This window comes from Oncorhynchus mykiss, chromosome 2, assembly GCF_013265735.2.
Source record: "Oncorhynchus mykiss isolate Arlee chromosome 2, USDA_OmykA_1.1, whole genome shotgun sequence".
In the NCBI taxonomy this organism is placed as follows: Eukaryota; Metazoa; Chordata; class Actinopteri; order Salmoniformes; family Salmonidae; genus Oncorhynchus; species Oncorhynchus mykiss.
The window spans coordinates 36,133,430-36,158,546 of NC_048566.1; the positions used below are offsets into that span (position 1 = coordinate 36,133,430).

Consider the following 25,117-nt stretch of genomic DNA (forward strand, 5'->3'; position numbering starts at 1 on the left):
CATTTTTGAGAGTGTTAAAATCCAACCATAATGTGCACACAGGCTGTTATAGCACTTCCTGATGTGAACCAACTGGCCTAAGTTTCTACATTTGTTTTCTTATCATCACATGTCAAATAGTAGGGTATGAAACCTGGCCATGTTCAATTGAAAAGGTTTCATAGTGCTTTAAAGTAAATATTTTCTAATATTTGGGTCGACACAATAGGAAGCAGGGTAGTAGTCATGACTGCCATGTAAATGCAACTGAAACTCTACCCAGCTATCGGGGTTGCTGCGGGGGGTGCAGAGCTGTTGGCCGGAGTAGGGGTAACCAGGTGGAAAGCATGGCTGGCCGTAGAAAAATGCTTGTTGAAATGATCGTTTATCGTAGATTTATCATGGTGACAGTGTTTCTTAGCCTCAGTGCAGTGGGCAGCTGGGAGAAGGTGCTCTTATTCTCCATGGAATTTACTGTGTTCCAAAACTTTTTGGAATTAGGGCTACAAGATGCAAATATCTGTTTTAAAAAGCTAGCCTTTGCTTTCCGAACTGACTGTGTATATTGGGGGCTATTCGATGCTAATGCAGTACACACCACAGGATGTGCTGGTCAAGGGCAGTCAAGTCAGGAGTGAACCATGGGCTATATCTGTTCTTAGTTCTACATTTTTAGAATGGGGAATGCTTATTTAAGATGGTGAGGAAAGCACTTTTAAAGAACAACCAGGCATCCTCTACTGACGGGATGAGGTCAATGTACTTCCAGGACACCTGGGCCAGGTCGATTAGAAAGACCTGCTCGCTGACGTATTTTAGGGAGTGCTTGACAGTGATGAGGGGTGGTCGAATGACTGCGGACCCATTACGGATGCAGGCAATGAGGCAGTGATCGCTGAGATCCTGGTTAAAGACACCAGAGGTGTATTTGGAGGGCAAGTTGGTAAGGATGATATCTATGAAGGTGCCCATGTTTACGGATTTAGGGTTGTGCCTGGTAGGTTCCTTGATAATTTGTGTGAGATTGAGGGCATCTAGTTTAGATTGTAGGATGGCCGGGGTGTTAAGCATATCCCAGTTTAGGTCAACTAACAGTATGAACTCTGAAGATAGTTGGGAGGCAATCAATTCACATATGGTGTCCAGCGCACAGCTGGGTGCTGGATTTTTAAAAGTAGAAGCTCAAACTGTTTGGGCAGATACCTGGAAAGTAAGACAGAACTCTGCAGGCTCTCTCTGCAGTAGATTTCAACTCCGCCCCCTTTGGCAGTTCTATCTTGACAGAAAATGTTGTAGTTGCGATTGGAAATTTCTGAATTTTTGATGGCCTTCCTAAGCCAGGATTCAGACAAGGCTAGGGCATCAGGGTTGGCGCAGTGTGCTAAAGCAGTGGATAAAACAAACTTAGGAAGGAGGCTTCTGATGTTAACATGCATGAAACCAAGGCTTTTACGGTTACAGAAGTCAACAAATGAGAGCTCCTGGGGAATAGGTGTAGCACTGAGGTCTCCGCATGCGTGAGGGGTGGGACAAAAGAGCTATCTTAGGCATGTTGAACAGGCTTGGGAACGCTACAGTGAAATAAAACAATAACTAAGCAAAACAGCAGTAGACAAGGTATATTGACAGAGAGGGGCATAAAGCAATCACGGGTGTTGGTCGGGAGAGCTAAGACAACAACGGGTAAATGGTGATGAAATGGGCAGAGAGGGTCAGTTTGGTACACAAAGGACCTGAGTTTGAGGCTGGGGCCGAAAGATAAACAAAATGAAGTAGTGTTATTGAACAGACCAGCAGGCATCAGCTGTGTAGCCGAGTGATCATAGGGTCCAATAAGCAGCAAGAGGTGTGTCAGGGAGCCGTTCGGTAGTCGCTACTACGCTAGGCGAGCGGGAGACACTGCGTTCAGAAAGATAGCGGGCCGGGGATAGCAGATGGCTCTTTGGCGACATCACAACGGAAAAGCCAATGAGACCACATCGGACGATTACGCCGGCAGACCAGTCGTGATGGATCAGCGGTGCTCCGTGTCGACTCGGTCGGCTGGCCGGGAGATGGGCCTAGCTCTAGGCTAGCTCAAGGCTAACTGGCGCTTGCTTCGGGACAGAAGCATCAGCCAATAGTTGCCACTTGGTTGCAGCTAGCTAGCTGCGATGATCCGGTGTAATGGTCCAGAGCTTTGGCAGGAATCCGGTGATGTGGTGGAGAAAAGCAGTCCGATATACTCTGGGTTGATATCGCGCTGTGCAGACTGGCAGGTAATTGTCCAAGCTAAACCTGGCTAGTGTCCGAGATAAAAGGTGAAGACCACTAGCAGTGGCAAACAATGACAAGTAGCTAGTTTGGTGGCTATCTCCTAATGGAGGTTCCAGTTATAAGGTATAAAAATAATAGCAGATCCGTACCACATTGCGCGAGGCGGCTTCAGGAAAGTATGTTTAGTTCGTAGATGGAAAGTGTGATTAAAATATATGAAAGAAATTAAAAACAGACTATTTACAAACTAATTAACACGGGACAAAGCAAACACACGTCCGACTGCTACGCCATCTTTGTGCACTGTTGGGGAATAATCAGAATTGGTTGGTAACATAGGTAAGATGTTTTATATTAATCATATGCTTATGAGTTATTTCTCATAAGAATGTATTTTGTTGTACTATAGTGGTGGCCATTGGCAGTTATCTGTTCTATGTCAAGACTAAGTTGCATGGGCCGCAGAGAGGGGAGAGGTCAAGGTGTCATGTGTAAACATATTTTTTGCTCCACTGTGTCTGTGTGCCAGTCACTCCCTACTTTTCCCATCAGGGAGAGGAGGATGGCAGTGTCTAGAATCATTCTATGCTCTCCGTGAGCTTGTCCAGGATTGGTTGTATTTAGAATTGGATGTCTCTAAATGACAATTTGATATGTGCCTGTAGATATGGAGGATTGGTTTATGGTTCTGGGTTTGAGTAAGGAGACAAAGCTGAACGATTTATTATGTCTATGCTGTCTGACTATGTGTGTTTTTTGCTATTAAAGGATCTCAGCTGCAATGTGTAAGGGGCTCTCAGAGAATTCATTGATAGACACTGAATTGATCTGAGAGTCACAGGGTTGTGATAGAGCTCATATAATTAAAGATGGACTTTGATAACTAACTCTGACTTTTTTTTTGTTGTGGTTTGCTCTCATGATTTGGTAAATATAGGAAATTTCCACGACAGCACTGAGATATGAGTGTCCTGTGGAGTTACTCTGTCAGATTTAGTGAAGGATACATGTGACTAAAAATGGGATTTTAGGAGTTTCAATTCAATCCATCCCATATTTTCCAGGAGGGTTGAACTGGTGCACTCGGGTACACTTTCCATTTTCATTGAGACCAGTTTGTTTTGATTCATTTAATTTGAGGCAATGGTGGAAAATGAAATAAAGTTCAGTTGGTAGACTAGATTGTATTCTGCATTCTCGAGGTTCTTAACAACTTCTTATGGCTTAGATCGCGCTAACGGAATTGATATGACAACAGCCAGTGAAAGTGCAGGGCGCCAAATTCAAAACAGAAATCTCATAATTAAAATTCCTCTAACAGAGGTATTTTACACCAATTTAAAGATAAACTTGTTGTTAATCCCACCCCAGTGTCCGATTTCAAAAAGGCTTTACAACGAAAGCACACCAAACGATTATGTTAGGTCTGCACCTAGTCACAGAAAAACACAGCCATTTGTCCATCCAAAGAGAGTTACAAAAAGCAGAAAAAGAGATCAAATTAAATCACTAACCTTTGATGATCTTCATCAGATGACACTCACAGGACTTCATGTTACACAAAACATTAATGTTTTTTCGATAAAGTTCATATTTCTATACAAAAATCTTAGTTTACATTGGCGTGTAATGTTCAGTAGTTCAAAAACATACAGTGATTTTGCAGAGAGCCACATCAATTTACAGAAAAACTCAAATATTGTTGAAAATACACTGCTCAAACAAATTAAGGGAACACTAAAATAACACATCCTAGATCTGAATGAAGGAAATATTCTTATTAAATACTTTTTTCTTTACATAGTTGAATGTGCTGACAAGAAAATCACACAAAAATTATCAATGGAAATCAAATGTATCAACCGATGGAGGTCTGGATTTGGAGTGACACTCAAAATTAGTGGAAAACCATACTACAGGCTGATCCAACTTTGATGTAATGTCCTTAAAACAAGTCAAAATGAGGCTCAGTAGTGTGTGTCCTCCACGTGCCTGTATGACCTCCCTACAACGCCTGGGCATGCTCCTGATGAGGTGGCGGATGGTCTCCTGAGGGATCTCCTCCCAGACCTGGACTAAAGCATCCGCCAACTCCTGGACAGTCTGTGGTGCAACGTGGCGTTGGTGGATGGAGCGAGACATGATGTCCCAGATGTGCTCAATTGGATTCAGGTCTGGGGAACGGGCGGGCCAGTCCATAGCATCAATGCCTTCCCATTGCAGGAACTGCTGACACACTCCAGCCACATGAGGTCTAGCATTGTCTTGCATTAGGAGGAACCCAGGGCCAACCGCACCAGCATATGGTCTCACAAGGGGTCTGAGGATCTCATCTCGGTGCCAAATGGCAGTCAGGCTACCTCTGGCGAGTACATGGAGGGCTGTGCGGCCCCCCAAATAAATGCCACCCTACACCATGACTGACCCACCGCCAAACCGGTCATGCTGGAGGATGTTGCAGGCAGCAGAACATTCTCCACGGCGTCTCCAGACTCTGTCACGTCTGTCACGTGCTCAGTGTGAACCTGCTTTCATCTGTGAAGAGCACAGGGCGCCAGTGGCGAATTTGCCAATCTTGGTGTTCTCTGGCAAATGCCAAACGTCCTGCACGGTGTTGGGCTGTAAGCACAACCCCCACCTGTGGACATCGGGCCCTCATACCACCCTCATGGAGTCTGTTTCTGACCATTTGAGCAGACACATGCACATTTGTGGCCTGCTGGAGGTCATTTTGCAGGGCTCTGAAAGTGCTCCTCCTGCTACTCCTTGCACAAAGGCGGAGGTAGCGGTCCTGCTGCTGGGTTGTTGCCCTCCTACGGCCTCCTCCACGTCTCCTGATGTACTGGCCTGTCTCCTGGTAGTGCCTCCATGCTCTGGACACTACGCTGACAGACACAGCAAACATTCTTGCCAGAGCTCGCATTGATGTGCCATCCTGGATGAGCTGCACTACCTGAGCAACTTGTGTGGGTTGTAGACTCCGTCTCATGCTACCACTAGAGTGAAAGCACCACCAGCATTTAAAAGTGACCAAAACATCAGCCAGGAAGCATAGGAACTGAGAAGTGGTCTGTGGTCACCACCTGCAGAACCACTCCTTTATTGGGGGTGTCTTGCTAATTGCCTATAATTTCCACCTGTTGTCTATTCCATTTGCACAACAGCATGAAATTTATTGTCAATCAATCAGTGTTGCTTCCTAAGTGGACAGTTTGATTTCACAGAAGTGTGATTGACTTAGAGTTACATTGTATTGTTTAAGTGTTCCCTTTATTTTTTGAGCAGTGTACAAGTATTATACATGGAACTTTAGATAAACTTCTCCTTAAATCAACCGCTGTGTCAGATTTCAAAAAAGCTTTACCCAAAAAGCACACCATGCAATAATCCGAGTACAGCGCTCAGACAACAAAACAAGCCATACAGATATCCGCCATGAGTCAGAAATCAGAAATAGCATTATAAATATTCACTTACCTTTGATGATCTTCATCAGAATGCACTCCCAGGAATCCCAGTTCTACAATAAATGTTTGATTTGTTCGATAAAGTCCATCATTTATGTCCAAATACCTCCATTTTGTTTGTGTGTTTAGCCCAGTAATCCAAATTCATGAGGCACGAGCAGACGAAAAGTCAAAAGGTTCCGTTACAGTCCATAGAAACATGTCAAACGATGTCTAGAATTAATCTTTAGGAAGTTATCATAAATCATCAATAATATTCCAACCGGAGAATTCCTTTGTCTGTAGAAATATGATGGAACGCAAGCTAACTCTGAACGCACGTGATCAGCTCATGCCACTCTGGCAGACCTCAGCTCCAAATTCCCCCCTCCTTCACAGTAGAAGCATCAAACAAGGTTCTAAAGACTGTTGACATCTATTGGAAGCCTTAGGAAGTGCAATCGGACCAAATTTACACTATCTTGGATCGGCAAAGAGTTTAAAAACTACAAACATCAGATATCCCACTTTTTTTCTCTGGTTTTTGCCTGCCATATGAGTTCTGTTATACTCAATGACATCATTCAAACAGTTTTACAAACGTCAGAGTGTTCCCTATCCAAATCTCCTAATGATATGCATATATTAGTAACTAGGCCTGAGTAGCAGGTAGTTTACTCTGGGTACCTTATTCATCCAAGCTACTCAATACTGCCCCCAGCCATAAGAAGTTTTTAACCTGAAACGTTGACAGTTTCAGATTTCCAAAGTAGGCTAGGCTATACTGTAGGCTACAATACATTATAACGGATTCATAATGCATTGTACAGGAGTATGGTTGCAAAGCTACTGGTAATTTACTAAAGTTTCTGTAATCTTAGGTAATTAGTAAGTAATTTATTGTAATTTATACTTAAATAACTTAAAAGTATGTGGACACCTGCTCGTCAAACAGCTCATTCCAAAATCATGGGCATGAATACGGAGTTGGTCCCCCTTTGCTGGTTTAACAGCCTCCACTCTTCTGGGAAGGCTAGATGTAACATTGCTGATGTGACTTGCTTCCATTCTGCCACAAGAGCATTAGTGAAGTCAGGCACTGACTTTGGGCAATTATGCCTGGCTCGCAGTCGGCTTTCCAATTCATCCCAGAGGTGTTCGATGGGGTTGAGGTCAGGGCTTTGTGCAGGCCAGTCAAGTTCTTCCACACTGATCTCGACAAAACATTTCTGTATGGACCTCGCTTTGTGCACGGGGTCATTGTCATGCTAAAACAGGAAATGGCCTTCCCCAAACTGTTGCCACAAAGTTAGAAGCACAGAATTGTCTAGAATGTCATTGTATGCTGTAGTGTTAAGATTTCCCTTCACTGGAACTAAGGGGACTCGCCCAAACCATGAAAAACAGCCCCAGACCATTATTCCTCCTCCACCAAACTTGACAGTTGGCACTATGCATTTGGGCAGGTAGTGTTCTCCTGGCATCCGTCAAACCCAGATACGTCTTTCGGACTGTCAGATGGTGAAGCGTGTTTCTGCACTCGAGTGCAATGGTGGTGAGCTTTACACCACTCCAGCCGACGCTTGGCATTGTGATCTTAGGCTGTGTGCGGCTGCTCGGCCACGGAAACCCATTTCATGAAGCTCCCTTCAAACAGTTCTAGTGCTGACGTTGCTTCCAGAGGTAGTTTGGAACTCGCTAATGAGTGTTGCAACCAAGGACAAGGACCAAGGCTTCAGCACTCGGAGGTCCCGTTTACTACTTCGCGGCTGAGCCGTTGTTGTTCCTAGACATTTCCACTTCACAATAACAGCACTTACAGTTAACCACGGCAGTTCTAGCAGAGCAGAAATTTGATGAACTGACCTGTTGGAAAGGTGGCATCCTATGACTGTGCCTCATTGAAAGTCACTGAGCTATTCAGCACGGGCCATTCTACTGCCAACATTTGTCTATGGAGATTGCATGGCTGTGTGCTCGATTTTATACAGGGTCAGCAAATAGCCAAATCCACTAATTTGAAGGGGTTGTCGACATACGTATTTGTTTGTTTGCTTGAATGTGTGTGTGTGTGTGTGTGTGTGTGTGTGTGTGTGTGTGTGTGTGTGTGTGTGTGTGTGTGTGTGTGTGTGTGTGTGTGTGTGTGTGTGTGTGTGTGTGTGTATGTATATATATATATATATATATATATATATATATATATATATATATATATATATATATATATATATATACACATATATATATATATATATATATATACACACATATATATATATATATATATATACACACAGTGCCTTGCGAAAGTATTCGGCCCCCTTGAACTTTGCGACCTTTTGCCACATTTCAGGCTTCAAACAAAAATATAAAACTGTATTTTTTTGTGAAGAATCAACAACAAGTGGGACACAATCATGAAGTGGAACGACATTTATTGGATATTTCAAACTTTTTTAACAAATCAAAAACTGAAAAATTGGGCGTGCAAAATTATTCAGCCCCTTTACTTTCAGTGCAGCAAACTCTCTCCAGAAGTTCAGTGAGGATCTCTGAATGATCCAATGTTGACCTAAATGACTAATGATGATAAATACAATCCACCTGTGTGTAATCAAGTCTCCGTATAAATGCACCTGCACTGTGATAGTCTCAGAGGTCCGTTAAAAGCGCAGAGAGCGTCATGGAGAACAAGGAACACTCCAGGCATGCCCGAGATACTGTTGTGAAGAAGTTTAAAGCCGGATTTGGATACAAAAAGATTTCCCAAGCTTTAAACATCCCAAGGAGCACTGTGCAAGTGATAATATTGAAATGGAAGGAGTATCAGACCACTGCAAATCTACCAAGACCTGGCCGTCCCTCTAAACTTTCAGCTCATACAAGGAGAAGACTGATCAGAGATGCAGCCAAGAGGCCCATGATCACTCTGGATGAACTGCAGAGATCTACAGCTGAGGTGGGAGACTCTGTCCATAGGACAACAATCAGTCGTATATTGCACAAATCTATGGAAGAGTGGCAAGAAGAAAGCCATTTCTTAAAGATATCCATAAAAAGTGTTGTTTAAAGTTTGCCACAAGCCACCTGGGAGACACACCAAACATGTGGAAGAAGGTGCTCTGGTCAGATGAAACCAAAATTGAACTTTTTGGCAACAATGCAAAACGTTATGTTTGGCGTAAAAGCAACACAGCTGAACACACCATCCCCACTGTCAAACATGGTGGTGGCAGCATCATGGTTTGGGCCTGCTTTTTTTCAGCAAGGACAGGGAAGATGGTTAAAATTGATGGGAAGATGGATGGAGCCAAATACAGGACCATTCTGGAAGAAAACCTGATGGAGTCTGCAAAAGACCTGAGACTGGGACGGAGATGTCTTCCAACAAGACAATGATCCAAAACATAAAGCAAAATCTACAATGGAATGGTTCAAAAATAAACATATCCAGGTGTTAGAATGGCCAAGTCAAAGTCCAGACCTGAATCCAATCGAGAATCTGTGGAAAGAACTGAAAACTGCTGTTCACAAATGCTCTCCATCCAACCTCACTGAGCTCGAGCTGTTTTGCAAGGAGGAATGGGGAAAAATTTCAGTCTCTCGATGTGCAAAACTGATAGAGACATACCCCAAGCGACTTACAGCTGTAATCGCAGCAAAAGGTGGCGCTACAAAGTATTAACTTAAGGGGGCTGAATAATTTTGCACGGCCAATTTTTCAGTTTTTGATTTGCTAAAAAAGTTTGAAATATCCAATAAATGTCGTTCCACTTCATGATTGTGTCCCACTTGTTGTTGATTCTTCACAAAAAAATACAGTTTTATATCTTTATGTTTGAAGCCTGAAATGTGGCAAAAGGTCAAAGTTCAAGGGGGCCGAATACTTTCGCAAGGCACTGTATATATTCTGCGTCTATATTTGCCATGAGATTCAAGTGGATAAACCATATGGTTTATGAGAAAATTGACAAACATTTTTTAAAGCAACTTGTCCGCAATGGCATTATTTATAATTAACTCTGCAACTCTTCCAAATACTGCCACAAAACATTTTTATAACACATACTGACAATGTAAAGCGTCAAAAAATAAATACAAATTTTAAAAGATCATGGTGAAACCCTCATTAATTCACTAAATTGGTTTATAATTAGGGCTCCTGTTTTATACCGTTGTCATTCAAAGTTTAATTTTACATCCTTATTAGATAAATATAATTTTACATGTATGTGATAAGGCCACAGAGTGCCAGAGATTTGACACCTGTGATAACCTGAGGTACCCAAAAATGCCACCAGCTGTCATAAAATTCCATATACTCCTTGAAAGTTACCAAAATTCTAGTAGTTTACTTGTAAAACTTTTAACGTTTCCAGTAATATACACTCCCTTTGCCACACTTTACAGGAGTTACATACCAAAAAAGATGTTCCGACTTCTACTTCAAGACAAATTCTTCACATTCCTTGAAATGAAGAGACTAATACCACAATGGGTCTAGAACACAGGGAACTGTCTGGTGCAACAGAAAAATCTGAAGAATACTAGAACAATAGAATTTGAACACAATGACCATGTGTAATGACCTCATAATCATTTAGTAACATTACATCTGCGCTGAACTTACCTTCACTGGAACTGGCTAGTGACTACAGCGGTATAGCCAAATAGCCAGAGTATTTGATTTATACTCCAACATAAACTAAAGCGGGGTGGGTGTGTGTGATCACCTGTGTGTGCGTGGTCTAGAAACAAATTTCATAACGCGAAAGGTATGAAAGCAAAGCTTTTTATTGCAAGTATTTGTGAAAGATACACTTCAAAAACGTAAGCAAAGTAACACTAAAAGGCCTAAAGAGAAATACAAAAGAAAGACATTTAAAACTAAAATAAAAAAGACCTGTTGGTACAACAGAGAGTTTGAAACATACAGAGTAGAGACACACAGAGACAGAGACCGAAACAGAGCCAGAGGCATGGAACTCATGTGGCTACCTTGTTCGTATCATCAAACACCCATTGATTTTAGCAGGTGCCTCAGGACTCAAAATGGTATCACAGCACACAATCCTGACTGACATTCAATTAAAAAGTAATGACACAAACCGACCGCACGTCAAATACAAAATAACCTCAAGATACAGATGTAACAAATAGGAAAACCTTTAAAAAGTCCATCATCCTTGGCCACTGACAAAATCGGTCTTCAAACCAGTTTTAACACTGGGAAAACAGCATCCGATATTCTCTCGAGCAAACGGGATTTCAAAACCTCAACATGGACTGCGAATGGACTAAAAGCAAGCAGCGTCTGCTTGCACATCAAAACAGAGAGCTAAATGGAGTCAACATGTCTTAAAGTATTTGTCTGTGGGTAATAGGTAGGAAAAGCCTATTGAAGTTCTGAACAGGGTTGACGACCCCTTCAAAGCTCCATGCCTCTGACCCTAGAGTGAGGTGGGAACGACTAACAGACAGTGGGCAAACAGAACAGCAACTCATTATTACAACACCTTGATTCGTTACACAGGTACAAGTCTAAGTACAGCACATAGAACCCTCAGGCTCCTGTTCTTACATCCATACACGTGGGGAAACATACACTTTTGTATGTTGGGGCTCACCAACTACTGTAGCACTGTTAGTGGTTTGAAAATAAACACGAGGATGACATTTTGGAGTTGGGCCTTTTTTTGTACTCAACTCAGGCATTCTGTAGTTGTAAATAAAACCCAACAACGAAGTAAGAACACACTTAAGACTGAGGATTGCATTTTTAAGTGGAATGGGACTTTAGTCTCTACTCCTTACTGTGTAAGTCTCTGGCACAAGAAAAAAAAACTCCAGAGGAGACATGAAAGCACAGAAGCCACACCTAACCATACATCCTCTGCCTTAGCACCATCCCTCCCTCCCTCCTTTTCCCCTCTATTCTCACCCACCTGTACTCCACCAGGCCAGGGGAGTTTACATGGCTAACACATTAGCATCTCTGGATGAGGAAGTCAGTTTTTACAAGGCTCAGCTCAGTCCGTGTGGTTCAGTGAAGGTTCCCTACCCCTACAGAGATGAGATGCAACATGTGGGGGTGGTATCAACAAGATGGGAGGAGAGAACCGGAGAGGAGAGAGGGACTAGAGAGTACAAGAAGGTGATGAGGACTTAATGAGAAGGCCTCTTCCCCCAAACAGAAAGCAGGGGTCTAACATAAGTAATACCTAATTTAAAAACAGATGCCCCTGCTCAACTGTGCCCCTCCGTCCGCCCTCCAACACGTTGCTGTGCTTGCGTGTTTGGGGAGGATAAGTCTTCAACATGGAGGGGGGGAGGGGTTTAAGGCCTCGTCCCCAAGCTGCACCTCCACCATGCTGCCAATGTTGCGGAGACTCTAGCTAGCTGCTCGTTTATGCACTCAATAAATACAGCATAAAATATTTTGCAATATATATTTCATATACATATTAAAAATAACATTTAAATAGGAGGACAAAATAAAATGTTCGGCTCAAGTCAGATAAGTGTTAAGACAAAAAAAAACTAAACAAGAGAATCTTAGTTATACTTCCGTCTCTAAAACAGTTATGAGAATATCATAATCAGGTATTAATCAAGCATTATACTGTAATAACCAAAGCAATATTTGCAGTTTCTCCTCTCATGTAGTATAACGTATGCAGCATATAAAGGTAAGTGAGGCGCATTGTTTTTTTAATCTCTTGTAAAAAAGATACCACCTCCCTGGACTGATGGGTACCCCAAATGACTCATACAGACCCTCTGAGTCTTATTCCACACCCGAACTGCCCCAAAACCCCAATGAAAGTGGGCCCACTATCCTTCCATTAAGGACAAGAGACACGCGGCAGGGTGAGGCATTGCACTGGGATGAGAATGCCATGCCGACATCCTAATGCGAATGCCATTACTTCCAACTTCCTTACATTGAAACACTTAAAAACCGTTGGTGGTTTCAGATTCTTAATGAGAAACCACAAAACGCAGGCCGACTCAAAACAGTCATCATCATCAGCGGAGTCACATGAGCTGGAGGCACACCTTTAAAATGACCACTTAGTAGCGATAGTAACCGTTTTGTTTGGTGTCGTAATCCAATTCCCAGAGGAGGAAAATCTCCTCAAATCACATAACAAGTCCTCGACACGCCACTGTATCTGGGAGGCGGGGATTGGAGGAGGTACAAAGACAGAAAACGTTGTGGCTGTGTGTCCGAGTGAGAGTGGCAGTCTATAAAGTGCTGTGCTATGTTCGTCATTCGTGGCCCAGGCTGTGTCACACACACACACATCGGTTTTAACTATGACCTCACTTGTCAACGCAAGTTCCACTGTAGCAACCAACCGAGTCGATTGGTCCAAACTCAAAATGCACCACTAAGTGAACGCTCAACCACAATCATATACTCTGTCTTTATGCATCTTGGTATGCGTGCATACATATAAATAATGTGTGTGTACTGTGCATGTGTTTCTGCATTGCAATGCTTTTATATTTTTCTTCAAAAATGAGATAAACGTCTTTGCCATTTGACTTTTGTTTTACAGCACCACCATAAAGAAAGGCACTTCCTGTGGACTTCACTCTGCCATAGATTTACCTTCCGCGCCGAAAAGGACATACAACTCAAAATCCAGTATATCTGTGCGTCACAGGCAATGGAATGAACACACATAGCTACTTTTCCATAGAGTATAGCAATCTCTGGGTTGATGTTTAAGACCTAGAAGGCCTTGCTCATAAATATCTATAAACTAAGCAAAAGAAAATACAAAAGAAACTACAAAAAAAAGACAAAAAAAAGACAAAAAAAAGACAAAAAAAAGAAAACTGCTGAACACAAACCAACATCTGAAAAACGTTACTGTTGACGGTTTAGCGAGTTGAAAAGTCAAAAGATGTTAGGCAAACACATCTGCTATATGTAAACATGTGTTCTTTTGCCCAGGAAAATCAGAATGTTCTATACAGTCTGTGACGCTCATCATCATGTCAGTTTGGATGATCACTACGCTTGTCGCTTGCTAAACCATGTACCGATCCGTACACACCACCTCCCTCAAATGGCAGCCCTACTTCTCACTTTACATACACCAGAACCAGACACATGCACAAAAACCCATCTACCAAAAATACCCTACTCTTTACCAACCAAGCACACACCAACAAACCGATCCAAGACACCATTGGATCATACATTTACGGAGCAAACTTAACTTCTTCTGTCCTCTAGTCTTCCATATTTTCTCCACTTAGCTCTCAGGGGAATCAGATGGCAGATCTACAGGCTATGGAATGTAGTCCTCTGGCAATGGGAATCAAAAGTAAGGAGAAAGTGGAAAAAACGAAATGAGATTATATACTTTGTCACATTGCAGACTTACCGGAGGCCTTAAGGCTTTGTATTTCTGAGCACAAGAAGTGCCCGTGGTTGCGCAAGGAGAGAGGAGAAAAGCAACAACAGTTAAAAAGGCCAAGTCTCGCTCTATAGGGGCCTCATCGCCCACAAGGCTTAAAATAAAACACCGCGGGCCACATTGGTACTCAACGTTCAAGATGACCAGTCCAGGTAACCATCTCATTCTTTAAATCAACTACATCTTTTAAAGTGGGTCTACAACACTTTGACAAGCCCCGGTTTCTCCCGCTCTCCCCTGTTCTACAGGCATCAACTCCCGCCTGAGAAAGACGATCAGGCAGGATCAGAACAATTATGCTCTAAAAAAAACAAAAAAAACAAAGGCCAATGATTTTCATTTGGATTCTTTGACAACAGGGAGGAGCTGTCAACAGCTGCCAAGAGTGACAGAAATAGAAGCACCTCTTACTTATAGAAGTCCACCGCATCCCGATCCATAACAGTATAACAACCCAGACACACAAATAGAGCCACCGCCACTGTACGCACGCCAAAATACACAAATAACAGTATACATTGCCACAGCACACGAGTCAACAACAGTTGACTCAAAACTCTTGCCACATTTTATTACCCTTCACGTTTAATGATGAATAACTATATAACTACATAGGTTAGATTTTTTGTTAGCAAAAATAAGTGGTGTGTGCATTACAATAATGTGAAATGTACATATATACACTTCTTCCAATCTGGCTTTTGAAAAAGGCTTTTTGGACACTAGTGAAGATCATGAAGGCTCAAACTCATTGGCTTCCAGCCAGGGGAAGGCTAGAGTTGGGAAGGCAGTCAAACGTGACTATAGAGGGGGGGAGACACAGGATTCTACCATTGGACCACACTACCGTTCACCTATTGGAGCAGTCCTTGCCTTGAGAACTGTCTCCTTGTATCATTGTACCGTCAAAAACAAGAGATTCTCAAATGGCAACCGTTTCCACTAACAGTTAGGACGAGAAATCCCTACAGTTCCCCACATAACACAGACCCTCTCGTCTACTTCATTGGGAGGTTTACTACGGTACATAGCACCAGAGGCATGTGTTCGGTCCAACACACACTTATTTTAGTGCAGATAATTGTCTCTTTTGAACACCACTAGGCATGCCTCATGTCACAGAGCACGTAGGAGCTAAGCAGCGACCACACAAGTCACTCACTCAGTCTCCCAGACTTCCAAGAGTCATCGAATTGTTGACTCTAGAAGACAGCTAGCTACTATTGGTTTGGATGGTCAGTTATATGGGAAATTGAATTTTTGTCTTAGCGGCTTAGCTCTCCTGCCGCTCATGACTGAGGCATGCCTCGATTCTTAGTCACCTTGAGTACATGTAGATATAGCAGCTAGATCCGTGTCTGATGAGGATAGAGGCAGAGTGCAGCACGACTTGATCTGCTAAAATACCGCTGCTATTAGGCAAAGACGACTGGAGAAACACACACACATTATATATTTTCTAATCGCAAGGATTTCAATGTGAAGCAACTTGTCAAAAACTTTCTCCAGCTAAACCTTGCCCTTTAACTTCCTTGTTCGAATACATTTTGAAAGCTAGGACCACCACGTCATAATCCATCCATACAACCAGCCATTTAACCGTTCATTTCCAAAACCAGGCACTTGATTTCTAACCCATAACACACTCATTGGCATAACCCTTCGACCTATGAACCCCGATACTCCCTTCATAAAGAGGAGCAACTGGGTAAGTGCCAATTGTGTGGCTCAAAAACATTCTCTTACTATCCGAGAGCTCTCGTAAGAGATCTAGGTTCTAGTACATTCTCCTAAACTCACCGCTGCAGACTTCCAGACATTCAAGTCGTATCCTCTAGAAGACTCTTCCTTCCCTCAGCTAAAACATTATTGCACTAGAGAAAAGCAACATGATCTGTCATTCAATTTAGGATCTTCCACAACAAAACTCAAATAGAGCAGATAGAATGAAAGAATGCAGAAATAAATGCTCTTCTCATTAAATTACTATATCTTGAGCGTACTAATAAATACTGAAAATAATGGTAAAAAAACAAAAAAACATCTTAAATATCAAACATGATGTACAGGAAAGAAAATTCCAAAACAGGGTCACATTGCAATGTTGCTGTGACAGCACATTAGATCGATGTCATAGGGGACTGACCTCGGGTTTGATATCATTGTATTACCCTCTACGGATGTGTGCCACTGTATACGCACAGCACTTACTGGGTCAAGTCAAATGATAAGAGTAAGAAATCATATGATTAGCATCATAGCTTATTCCCCAGAGAGGTTGGGACTTTTGAAGAGAGCATTTACACCGTTCAGACTCCAGGTGGCACTGTGCTCAAAATAAGAGCTCGTGTTCGTCTCCTAGTACACAGTGTCCATTGACACGCTCACACTTTTGATAAGTCACCATTGGCTAAAAAAAAAGAAGATGGAGGAAAATAAGTGGCAAGCTAGTGTGCCGTGATAGTTCTACACAGATCGAGATCCACCCTTCAAACACCTCATCCTTTTCTTCTTCTCTCCTCAACCTTTGATTAAGAAAAGTCAAAACATAACTAACAAACGAAAGAGGGCAGAAAGTGCTGCCGTTAAACTGAGTTGAGGTAAAAAAGGCATGGTGACGAAAGGGAACAAACTCTGCAACGTCAACCATACACATCCGGAATCAAAACCACAGATCTCTTTCGTGACCGGAGAAAAGGAGGGAGGGCCTGGAGGAGGTGGGGGCGGAGTTAGGGTGCCCAGGAAAAGCAGGGGGCTGGTTTAATATTGCATAATAGTGCCAAGTTCTTCCTCTCTTTTTCTTTAAAGCAGCGTCTGTCTGCATCCTCAGTCCATTGCGGGGGGCTTCCCCCACCCCCCCTCTTCCCTCTACACAGTGTCAGGTCCGGATTGACTGGTTGTGGGGGGCTGCAACCCTCCTTGACTGGCAGGCAGGGGTGTGGGGGTGTGTGTTTTAAGTGCGGTGGTGGTGGTGTGGGGTGGTGCTCAGGCAAAGTACATGGTCCTCAGCGTGTCGTGGTGAATCTGCACCGCCTTGGCCAGAGCCTGGGGGTCCCGACCGTTACTCTGACCAGAGACATGGCTGCCCTCCGCACTGGGAGAAGAGAAGACATTCATCAGGACAGATACATACATGAATGGATCAGAAAGACAAGTTAACTATGATACACACTTATTTGAAGCTAAAAAAAATGTATTTACAGAGAAAGCTAGCTTTCTGGGTCAGTATAATATCTAGCGCTGCTGTCTGGGTCAGTATAATATCTAGCGCAGCTTTCTGGGGCAGTATAATATCTAGCGCTGCTTTGGGGTCAGTATAATATCTAGCGCTGCTTTGGGGTCAGTATAATATCTAGCGCTGCTGTCTGGGTCAGTATAATATCTAGCGCTGCTGTCTGGGTCAGTATAATATCTAGCGCTGCTGTCTGGGTCAGTATAATATCTAGCGCTGCTGTCTGGGTCAGTATAATATCTAGCGCTGCTGTCTGGGTCAGTATAATATCTAGCGCTGCTGTCTGGGTCAGTATAATATCTAGCGCTGCTGTCTGGGTCAGTATAATATCTAGCGCTGCTGTCTGGGTCAGTATAATATCTAGCGCTGCTGTCTGGGTCAGTATAATATCTAGCGCTGCTGTCTGGGTCAGTATAATATCTAGCGCTGCTGTCTGGGTCAGTATAATATCTAGCGCTGCTGTCTGGGTCAGTATAATATCTAGCGCTGCTGTCTGGGTCAGTATAATATCTAGCGCTGCTTTCTGGGGGCAGTATAATATCTAGCGCTGCTTTCTGGGGGCAGTATAATATCTAGCGCTGCTTTCTGGGGGCAGTATAATATCTAGCGCTGCTTTCTGGGGGCAGTATAATATCTAGCGCTGCTTTCTGGGGGCAGTATAATATCTAGCGCTGCTGTCTGGGGCAGTATAATATCTAGCGCTGCTGTCTGGGGGCAGTATAATATCTAGCGCTGCTTTCTGGGGGCAGTATAATATCTAGCGCTGCTTTCTGGGGGCAGTATAATATCTAGCGCTGCTGTCTGGGTCAGTATAATATCTAGCGCTGCTTTCTGGGGGCAGTATAATATCTAGCGCTGCTTTCTGGGGGCAGTATAATATCTAGCGCTGCTGTCTGGGTCAGTATAATATCTAGCGCTGCTGTCTGGGTCAGTATAATATCTAGCGCTGCTTTCTGGGGGCAGTATAATATCTAGCGCTGTTGTCTGGGTCAGTATAATATCTAGCGCTGCTGTCTGGGTCAGTATAATATCTAGCGCTGCTTTGGGGTAGTATAATATCTAGCGCTGCTGTCTGGGGGCAGTATAATATCTAGCGCTGCTTTCTGGGTCAGTATAATATCTAGCGCTGCTTTCTGGGGGCAGTATAATATCTAGCGCTGCTTTCTGGGTCAGTATAATATCTAGCGCTGCTGTCTGGGTCAGTATAATATCTAGCGCTGCTTTCTGGGGGCAGTATAATATCTAGCGCAGCTTTGGGGGCAGTATAATATCTAGCGCTGCTTTCTGGGGGCAGTATAATATCTAGCGCTGCTTTCTGGGGGCAGTATAATATCTAGCGCTGCTTTGGGGGCAGTATAATATCTAGCGCTGCTTTGGGGTAGTATAATACCTAGCATTGCCTTGGGGCAGTAGAACACACAAAAAAACAGTATTGCAATACTGTACATCTCACCCAAAATAGATAGGAAATATGAAACGTAACGTAGAGTTGAGCACAACAGAGGCGAAGCATGCAGAAAGACTAAATCAGTCTGTTTTGTGCAGTGAGAGTAACCCCCACCCCTGCCAATCACCTGTCGTGCTCCTTGTCCACCAGATGGTAGCGGGCACGGAAGGCCACCAGGTGGGCGTAGTAGGCTGGCGCAGGGATGGAGACGGAGCGGGTGCAGCGCACGTAGGTGTGGCACAGCTGGTAAGTGAGCAGCTGGAACTCGTCGGCCGTGAAGCAGTTGTCGTCCCACAGGACGTGGTAGTGGGAGGGCCGACTGGTGCCCTGGGGACAGCAGACGTTACACATACTACACAGCCTCAATATGGGGATTTAATAGAGATGTGGTATAAAGACTGTAGTAGAAAGACAATGGCTTTCAACAAAAATTCGGGACAATTGGGTTTTTAGAATGAACTATAGGCCTACTTATTTACACATTTTGTCAAATTTTCTTCACCTTGAAAACCATAGAGTATTTGGTAGTTTAGTTTCAGTAAAAAAATAGTTTCAAAACACAGTGTGAATAAAGTGTTTAAATTCTAAAAAGCAGGCGTATTTCCTGAGACTTCATAAAGTCATTTCCTGAGAGTAAAGTGCAGTGAGGCAGCAGGCTAGATGAACAGATGGTGAATGAGCCAGTACCTGTATTCCAGCGTGACTGCAGAGGTAAAAGTCAAACTCGTAGGGGTGCGTGATGTCCGTGTCCACCGTGGTGCCAGCAGGAATGTTTCCACTACGTCCAACCTGAAAGAAAAGTTGTCGATTTGGGGTTATTATTAATAAACTGGCAAAAGTTAAAAACGTCCTTCCATCTGTCCTGTTCTTCTTTAACACCAAGCTTCACACAAACACACAAAGTGAACGAACAAACGGAGGGAGGGAGGTGTAGAGTGTTTAAATGTTTTATTTAACTAGGCAAATCAGTTAAGAACAAATACTTATTTACAACGACGCCGGGACAATTGTGAGCCGCCCCATCTCCACAGTTCTGAATGACGTAATCTACAAATGACCAGAATAATGACAAAATAGATTTCTCCCCGTCTGTAAAAGTGCACTTCACTTGTAAACAAGGTGATAAACGCCAACAAGCCCTGCTCTCCCAGGCCTCGAGTGGCACTCCAGGTCCATCAATTCACATCAGGCCTAATGCTATAATGGAATATAATTACCAAGAGAGCAGGCCCATTGACAACAGGGTAATTGGATAATTAGGACAACCATTTAGAGCGCTTAATAAACTAGGGGGTAATAAAGATCACGGACCAACTCAAACACACAGCCCCCCCCCCCCTAATCTATAAAAGGGCTTTTCACACTGCTGTGCCAAACAGAGTTGAACCAAGCTGTAGTGAGCTGGCCTAAGAAAATGTAAGAGCCAGCACAGTTTGGGTGGGTGTCGGCCCTATAGTGTGACTCAGGCATGAGTATCATGTCAGAATGACCGTAAGGTAGCTGGGAGGGTGGCCGGAAGTCAAGTGGGCCCGCTCACCCTTTCGTTGCGGTCGGCACAGAAGAGGCGGGTGTGGTGGCGTTTCTGGACCACGATGTAGGTGATGCCGGGCTGGTACTCCTTCTCTAGGCCAATGCAGGCCTCGCGGATGGCCAGCAGCTCGTAGTACAGCACCTGGGGTGGGCAGAGGGATAAAACAGGGTTAAAACATCCATTACGGACGATATGACTTTGGATGTCCACCATCTCGGCTCTGAGCAGTTGTTCTAGATCGCACCAGTTGAGGTAGATGATACAGGCCTCGACACCCTTTTGCCACCGTTTGACAATGTGACGGGGAAATAAGCATTGTCATGTTTTGGTCACAGTCATGCATGTTATTCTAATGTCCTCTTAGTGGATCTTCATGATGTGCATCAATGGTTTACTTAAACAGATAGGGCATGTACCTAACTTCATCAGTTTAATTAAAGAGGGACAACGTTTGACTTGCAACCTTTGACCCTCTAGTTTCTGAAGTTCTGGAGGTGGAGAGCGACTTACATTTTTCCCCCCAGGATAGTCACTTGGCCTTTGCTCACCTGTCTGAACTGGCCCTCTGACACTCCGTCCCTGTAGAAGATGATCCTGGTGGGCTTGTAGCGGGTCGACTTGTAGAACTGGATCAGCAGTTCTCGGACCATAGAGGCCAGATCCTGGATCACCTCCTGCCTGGGCCTCTGGACCCGGACTGTGGCACAGTACCTGCTGGGGTGGGCGTCCATACTGCCCACCACCTGGAGATGTATAGAGAGAAACAGGGTGGGCGAGAGCGAGAGCGAGAGAGAGTGAGACACACACACACCAGCGCTGAGCAAATTGAAAAGCTCTGCAAACATTATGAACTCTAATGCATTGGCAATACAGTATAGACCAGGCCACAGAAGTCTCAAACATGCGGTTATCTTAGTAAAATGTAGCCCATGGTTGGAATAGTAAAAAATATATAAATGTGGCCCCTGGGCTAAATGAGTTCAAGACCCCTGGTATAGGCCAATAGGAGTTAAGTGAACTCACTGCAGCGATGGAGGGCTTCTTCCCATCTCCAGCAGGGGGGTGTGTAACGTCCGCCCCCAGGAAGATGATTGGCTGCTGGAACACTGAGGGTCTGGGTGGAGGAAGAGGGAAGGACCAGTGAGGACAGTTCAAACAAAGGTTCTCTAAAATGATTAAGGGTTTAGATTTTACACTATGTACATTATGTCAATCATAAATTGGAGGACACTTGATTGGGAGATTGCTATTGATGTAATTGGTGTACAAAAAAACAAAAACATTCTCCTACATTCGGCATTTGAAACAGATATGGACCATTGTAGTAAGTTCTAAGGACAAAGTAAATGTACTGTTTAAACGGATGCCCCACTTCACGTCTCAAAACGAAGTGGTGCACACTTCTAATGGAAGATAAATATGACTAAATGTGCTTTCAGCTGATTAAAAATGTTTGTATGGTCATTCCAGTCCTTCTATCCTCCAGCCACGGTGGCCTCGTACCGTTGGTGGGGCACCAGGATATTGTTGATTCCCCCCAGCTTGACATTGATCTTGAGGCAGAGGTTGGAGAGGGTCTGGGGGGACGTCTTCACCACGTTCTTCACCTGGACACACTGAGTGGCCATTCCTAGGAGAGTATCTCCCACCCTCTTCACCTCCGCTACACAGGACCAGTAACAGACAGTGATCAATCAATCTCTGTGCAATTAACAGTCAGTCAGATTAGGGAAGTAAAGAGTAAGGTACCACCTATGCTTTAAAAGGGAAGGTATTGATATATAAGATAGTGTAAATCTGTCTGGTAACACACATCCCTTATCAAAGCTGCTTCAGCAACACAAGAATTTCAAAGAATAGCAGATGCTTTGGTAGAACTATTATATAGATACAGAAAATGTTAGACAATTAATCAGCATGGAAAAGGTGACTGTAAATTTCAGTGTTCCTCAAGGCTCCATTTAGGACCAGTGCTAGCCTCTACACTGGCTTCCTGTTAAGGCAAGGGCTGATTAAGGTTTTACTGCTAACCTACAAAGCATTACATGGGCTTGCTCCTACCTATCTCTCCGATTTGGTCCTGCCGTACACACGTACAAGTATGCTACGGTCACAAGACGCAGGCCTCCTAATTGTCCCTAGAATTTCTAAGCAAACAGCTGGAGGCAGGGTTTTCTCCTATAGAGTTCCATTTTCATGGAATGGTCTGCCTACCCATGTGAGAGACGTAGACTCGGTCTCAACCTTTAAGTCTTTACTAAAGACTCATCTCTTCAGTGGGTCATATGATTGAGTGTAGTCTGGCCCAGGAGTGTGAAGGTGAACGCAAAGAGTCTCCCTCGGCACAGCCAGAAGAGGACTGGCCACCCCTCACAGCCTGGTTCCTCTAGGTTCCTTCCTAGGTTCAAGCCTTTCTAGGGAGTTTTTCCTAGCCACCGTGCTTCTACACCTGCGCTGTTTGGGGTATAAGGCTGGGTTTCTGTACAGCACTTTGTGACATCAGCCGATGTAAGAAGGGCTTTATGAATAAATTTGATTGATTCCAATGAACATCATGTGAATATGTATGTCTATGGGTGCCGCCTACCGTAGACGGGGGTCTTTCCGGGCAGGATGACGATGATGAGCTGCAGTCCAGAGTAGGTGTTCTTCAGGTGCCTGAACATGGGCTCCACACTGTCGGCTCCCTGGGCGTATTTACAGAAACACGGCTGGCCCTGGATGGGCATCCCAGCATCCTTGGAGATCTTACGCAGCTGGTCTGTGAAACCCCTATAAGAGGTGGGTAATGGATGGAGGAATTAGGGAGGGAAAGAGGAATGAAGAGACAGTAATGGAGAAATAAGGGAGGGAGAGTAGGGAAAAAGGAAGGTTGTAAAGACCAAATATAATCTGGTTGGTTAGGGAGTGGTTTAGTAACGTCATCCTTGAGAGTGGCTGTGTAAATTCTAACAAGGTTGTATCGGAGGCGTAGAGGACAAACTAGTTACACAAGGATCACTTTATCTGGAAGGCCATCTCCAACACATCCGTAACAGGGAGGGATTCCTTTCCATATATCCCTGTGGCTATGTGAGAAGCTGCTTAATGAAGGGTTATGTTTATTAGGCACCAAATGGAAGAAAATGTACTGAAACAGGGCAGGACTACCTGGACCAATAAAAAAAACGCTCATTTTTGTTTTCCGTTGAACATTTTGCCACGGTGTGCCCTAACGAGCATAACCCAGTTGTACACATAGTTAGTGGGTGAAACAGATAAGACTGGCTGGTTCTTACTTGAGGATCTCCTCGCGACACTGCCTCTGAGTGGCGAAACACGCGATGGCCCACATCTTGATCTCTACTCCCGTGTGGAACTGTTTGCCCCTCATGTCCCACACCCCGTGACTTGGGGTGGCCACTGTCCGGTTCTGAAACCACAGTGTAGTACGGTTGATCTGCTGCGTGTACACACACACACACACTTTTGCGCAAACACACACTTGTTTTTCTATCCTTGTGTGGACCTAAAAATGTATTTCCATTAAAAATCCTATTTTCTTTAACCCTAATTGTAAGCCGAAACCTAACCCCTACGTTTAAAATAGCATTTGTCATCATGGAGATGTGGGAAATGTCCCCATGAGGGATCATTATCCATGTTTTAGTATCCTTGGGGACATTTGGGGATTTCAGGTCCCCACGAGGATAGAAAAATTGCACAGTAACCACACACACCCAATAGAGTAGGACATGTAGACAATTCATGCAGGCACACATGTAGAAATGACACAAAATTGCGTGTAGACACCAACACTATGGATACAGGGTCAAATTTAAAACACACACGTATAGACTGAAAGACAGGTGCTGTGTTTTAAAATGCCTCCCCCCCAAGCTGCTTCAAAATGTTCTACATTTATTCTCAAATTGATACATAAAAAATAAAAAAAATCCTCAACAACCAACCAAATAGCCCATAATGACAAAACAGGATTTAGACATTTTTGCTAATGTATTAAAAAGAACAAAAATACTTTATTTGCATAAGTATTCAACTCCTTTGCTATGAGACTCGAAATTGAGCTCAGGTGCATCTTGTTTCCATTGATCATCCTTGAGATGTTTCTACAACTTGGAGTCCACCTGTGGTAAATTCAATTGATTGGACATGATTTGGAAAGGCACACACCTGTCTATATCAGGTCCCACAGTTGACAGTGCATGTCAGAGAAAAAAAACAAGCCATGAGGTCAAAGGAATTGTCCGTAGAGCTCCAAGATAGGATTGTGTTGAGGCACAGATCTGGGGAAGGGTACCAAATTATTTCTGCAGCATTGAAGGTCCTCAAGAACAAAGTGGCCTCCATTTTTTAAATGGAAGATGTTCAGAACCACCAAGACTCTTCCTAGAGCTGGCCACCCGGCCAAACTGAGCAATCGGGGGAGAAAGGCCTTGGTCAGGGAGGTGACCAAGAACTTGATGGTCACTCTGACAGAGCTCCAGAGTTCCTCTGTGGAGATGGGAGAACCATCCAGAAAGACAACCATCTCTACAGCACTCCACCAATCAGACCTTTATGGAGTGGCCAGACAGAAGCTCCTCAGTAAAAGGCACATGACAGCCTGCTTGGAGTTTGCCAAAAGGCACCTAAAGACTATCAGACCATGAGAAACAACATTGTCTGGTCTGATGAAACCAAGATTGAACTCTTTGGACAGAACGCCAAGCATCACGTCTGGAGGAAGCCTGGCACTATCCGTACGGTGAATGACGGTGGTGGCAGCATCACGCTGTGGGTTTCTTGTTC

The 25,117-nt window shown here is 43.8% G+C and overlaps 1 protein-coding gene across 3 annotated transcripts in view; it reads right to left on the bottom strand.

Annotated features, from left to right (window-relative positions):
* Positions 1 to 10,457: 10,457 nt before the first annotated feature.
* LOC110488787 (protein argonaute-3) overlaps positions 10,458 to 25,117 on the bottom strand; it is a 45,062-nt gene continuing 30,402 nt past the window's right edge. For 2 of the 3 annotated variants that reach the window (XM_036947333.1, XM_021561185.2), the window contains 9 exons: positions 23,605 to 23,738; positions 22,914 to 23,098; positions 21,830 to 21,989; positions 21,350 to 21,440; positions 20,875 to 21,069; positions 20,333 to 20,467; positions 19,483 to 19,584; positions 18,923 to 19,122; positions 10,458 to 17,210 (listed from right to left, as the gene is read on the bottom strand). In XM_036947333.1, coding sequence (XP_036803228.1) covers positions 17,102 to 17,210; positions 18,923 to 19,122; positions 19,483 to 19,584; positions 20,333 to 20,467; positions 20,875 to 21,069; positions 21,350 to 21,440; positions 21,830 to 21,989; positions 22,914 to 23,098; positions 23,605 to 23,738 — 1,311 coding nt within the window. In that variant the 3' untranslated portion in view covers positions 10,458 to 17,101. Of the gene's footprint in view, positions 17,211 to 18,922; positions 19,148 to 19,482; positions 19,585 to 20,332; positions 20,468 to 20,874; positions 21,070 to 21,349; positions 21,441 to 21,829; positions 21,990 to 22,913; positions 23,099 to 23,604; positions 23,739 to 25,117 lie in introns of those variants that run through there. The other variant, XM_036947335.1, reaches the window with a different exon arrangement.